This window comes from Aotus nancymaae, unplaced genomic scaffold (assembly GCF_030222135.1).
Source record: "Aotus nancymaae isolate 86718 unplaced genomic scaffold, 86718_ANA_hifiasm-v0.15.2.pri h1tg000004l, whole genome shotgun sequence".
Taxonomy (NCBI): domain Eukaryota; kingdom Metazoa; phylum Chordata; class Mammalia; order Primates; family Aotidae; genus Aotus; species Aotus nancymaae.
The window spans coordinates 16,301,549-16,305,515 of record NW_026988415.1 but is presented as its reverse complement, the minus strand read 5'-3'; the positions used below and the strand labels follow the sequence as shown (position 1 = coordinate 16,305,515).

The 3,967-nt window shown below is 38.0% G+C and overlaps 1 protein-coding gene across 1 annotated transcript; it reads right to left on the bottom strand.

The window, feature by feature from the left end:
• Positions 1–1,526: 1,526 nt before the first annotated feature.
• LOC110569453 (transmembrane protein 126A-like) lies at positions 1,527–2,241 on the bottom strand. Its single transcript, XM_064384386.1, has one exon. The coding sequence runs from the start codon at positions 1,934–1,936 to the stop codon at positions 1,559–1,561; it is 378 nt and encodes a 125-aa protein (XP_064240456.1). The 5' UTR covers positions 1,937–2,241; the 3' UTR covers positions 1,527–1,558.
• Positions 2,242–3,967: the final 1,726 nt, after the last annotated feature.

Sequence of the window (3,967 nt, the reverse complement as noted above, 5' to 3'; positions counted from 1 at the left end):
GGGTTGTCACCAAGTATTTGGTTTTTACTGCTAAGGTTTTATTCGTTATACAAAAGGAGTCAGAAATGAAGGCCAGGTATGAGAGGATGATGCTTACTCCTCTGAAACACTTTCACCTCTAGCTATAGCCACAAGGTGATCAATGATGTCTACTTCAGGCAGCATAGGTGAAACAGCTTAATTTTTAAGAAGTCAAGAATAGCAGCAATAAACCAGATTATGTGTGCATGTACTTTTATATAAATAATAAAACAGTTTAACATTTCCCATTTACTATTCATAAAATAGCCCACTTAAATAAATTATGACCAAAAAAAGAGAAGAAATTCAAATACACGGAGCACTCTTTATCTCTGACTTCTAATATTCCTTTTTTTTTCTAACTAACCTCTTTTGCCCCCGTCACCAAGGCTATTTGCACACACTTTAAACCAGGTGTTTCCATTTACAGCTTGATATTACATAGACTGTAGGTGATAAAAGCCTTTCTCCTTTTTATTACTCTTATGAACATCTTTGCTTCTGCACTTCTCCCACACTAGCCCTGCTCTATGCTGAGGATCTCAAAAGCTTTCTAAGAGGTGAGCAATACTTTGGGCCTCCAGCTGTTCCTCCCACTCTCTTTTAGAAAACTCAATTTTACCATCTGATTTCTTAAAGAGGCAATGCATTTTAGCCATCATAAAAACGAAACCAGAATTAAGGCCAGAACAGATTACTTCATTGTCACCACAATTCTTAACTAGTCTCAAATAACTTATTTGTGACCACTTAGGTCTTCATTATATTGTAATATTAAGTAGCTCAGTGATTGAAAACACCACAAATTGTTATGTACTTTTAGCCAATCATATTCACTAGAGCACAGAACAAACTATAAAGGTATATTTAAAAAGAAAAAGAAGCAATAATATTAAGCAGGAGACAAAAATATTTAAGAAGCCGTGTTATCTACTTAAAAGAATATTGATCAAACATCAGAAGATCACATGCTTGGTGTCTGCTTTGCTGCCAGCAAGCTCTGAGAACTGTAAATTAACTCTGTTCTTTCACTGACCATATTTTATCTAGTACAGCACTGTGCAACAGAACTTTACACAGTGACAGAAAAGTACTATATCTATACTGTTAATGTGGTAGCCACAAGCCATATGTGGCTATTGAATGCTTGAATATGACTAATGAGAGTAAGAATCTGAGTTTTACTTAATTTTTAATTTAAATAGTTACAAGCAGCTAGTAGCTATCATATTTGACAATACAGATCTAAGATCTATAAAATGAGGTGACTCTAGGCATAGCTTAGTACCTTGACAATTCCAGAAAATCTGTTGTGATATCTGACTCCATTTGGCAGGTACTAAAGGTTTGCTGACCCAAGCCCCTGTCCACAGCATTTCCCTTTCCCATCCCCATTCTAGGGTATGGAGGACATATGACACAGCTGTCAACCAACAGGAACAGAAGTCTACTGAGTTTCTTGGCCTGATAAAGGACAGATACGTCTTTTTTTTTTCTGTTTTTACTATTTTATTTTTTTGTACATATTTGTTTAAAATCAGTGAGTTTCTTGGCCAGGTTCAGGTAAGTGAAGGGCCTTTATAAGTATTTTATATTGTTTAGACCCAAGGTATGCTGAAAACACAGTCTGGAGCAGAATAGGAAATAACATCTTTCTAAAGACAGGCTTAGAAACTCTAACCCAGTAACATAAGATGCTCCCTTTGTTTGGTAACAGAGCTGTTTCATACCTGGCTGCTAGGCTACCATTTATAGGTAAAGCTAAGAAAACAGGGTATAGACCACCAACAAGAAGACCAACCAGTCCACTACGTGTTGCGGTACAGGTTTCGCAATTCAAATCACCTGTTATCAAAGGAAAATTTACAAAACCTCTGTAAGTTACTTCTGTTGTAAAGAAAGGGAGCACTGCCATTGGTAAGGCAGAAACTATACGAGCCTTTGTCACATTCAAGACACGTCAAAAAAGACTGTTTCCTATGAGGCCACAGAGAGCAGCATTTAATCCAACATAAACTGATCCATTTTCAAGTAGATTCCTTTCTGCTTCTGGAAGCTGGTTAATTTTTCTGTTTATGATTTCAAAAATGTTTTCCTGGTTATTATTGGATTCATGATTTTCCATTTTGAGCCTTATGCTCTCCTCCCACTAGCCTGTGGGTGCCTCCTCAGGTCTTCCTCAGCCACACCAGAGGTCACTGCAGCTCTACTCGCCTGAGCGCAGCCATCTCAACAGACACATCTAGAAGGACCCATTTTGCCATTTGACATTCACTTTTTTCCTTTTCACTGGCTGAATATATATATGACAGCTGGAATAAGGAAATACAGTGCCATGAGACAAGTATAAAGAAGATGACTAAAATAAGGAAGCCTTCCTAGGCTCATGAGACAAGAAGTATAAAGATGAAATGCAACCAGAAATGAAGAGTGAAAATACTTAAGAACACTGTTCCTTGAATATGCCATTGAGTCACTGCAATAACCACCATACTTATTTAAGCTATTGTAGCTGTGTTTTGTTACTAGAAGTTGAAAGCCTAGGATGAGGTTTAAGACTAAAAGTTGAAAAGAAACGTTATTTTACATTAGTTGAACTGGAAAGCTAGCAAGTTCATGATGGCAAGGTAAAATGAAGGATCACTAGAGCATTGACTCTTAATGATGTGGAGCTACTATACAAAGAAGGAATTTACTGTCAACACATTTTCTGTGGTAATAATAGTTAAACAAACTCTTATCTGATTAAGAGCCTGTAGTTGGGGTTACATGCAGTAAAATCTTTTCTTACTTCAAAGTCAACATGCCTAAATGATTCTGTACTTAGTTTTAATCATTAATTCCATATTAATTTAGAGAAGTAGCCTTAAATAGAAATTCTGGCAGCCCAAGATAGATACAGTTGTTATGTGAAACAATTAAAAAATTAAACTCCTACTTAAGTCACTAGAATTCCTTGCAGTGAATTGCTTCCTGACTGATATTCTGTTTAAGTCTCTATTTTACATTCAAGGTTTGCTTATAGTATGAAACAGATAGGATTTTGACACATAATGACACACTGGCAAATAACAGAAATCAAACTGTAGAAAAGAGTGATCAATATCAGTAAGAGTAAGGCAGTAGAAAAGCATGAAGAATGGTGTAATAGCAGTTAATGTTCTTATGGATGTAGTCCAAAGTCACGAGAATATGGAATTTACTGAATCCAAGATGTGGCCCCAGAGATAAAAGGTGAAAAATTGATTTATGATAGTGGAGTCTGAATTCAAGAGAGATTACAGTAGACAATCAGTTACATACTTAGAGAGTTCAGGCAGCCCACGTAAGTGGAAATGGAGACTTGACATTCAGATCACGAATGGCATCTAAGTGGGTCTCAATGTTTACAGGGCTTAAAAACCATTTGAAGAACCACTTTAAAATGCAGGAAAGGGAGTGAATGTGTTTGTGACTACCAAAAAGGTGGACAAAATTAAAATTGGATTTTTATTCCTATTGAAGTCTATTCACATAACTAATTCCACAATTCCGGAAAGAAGTTCCCCACAGATATCACTGAGAACATCAACTTGATTGTTCTTTGGTTATTTTCAGTTGGAAAGAGAATGAGTATGTTTGTGATTCCAGCCAGGAAGTTGTATAACAAAGAGCCCCAGGAAAAGAAGTGGGACTGCCATGTGCATTTCAAGAAGAGTCTGAAGAGTGCTGAGCAGAATAGTGTGCGACCCCGGTTGTGGGACCCCGACCCACGGAGGCAGGCAGGCACTCGACCGACACGAGGCAGGAAGCGTGGTGACCAGTACCGACTTTATTGGGATCTCCGGGCGACTCCGGCGGGCAGGGAGGAATTGCGCGCGCTTTCTTTGTTCAATCTGTTTTATAGGGGCAGAGGGCCTGGGGCGGCGGGAGAGCTGATCTGGCAGGTAGTGATAGGCTAGGGGGA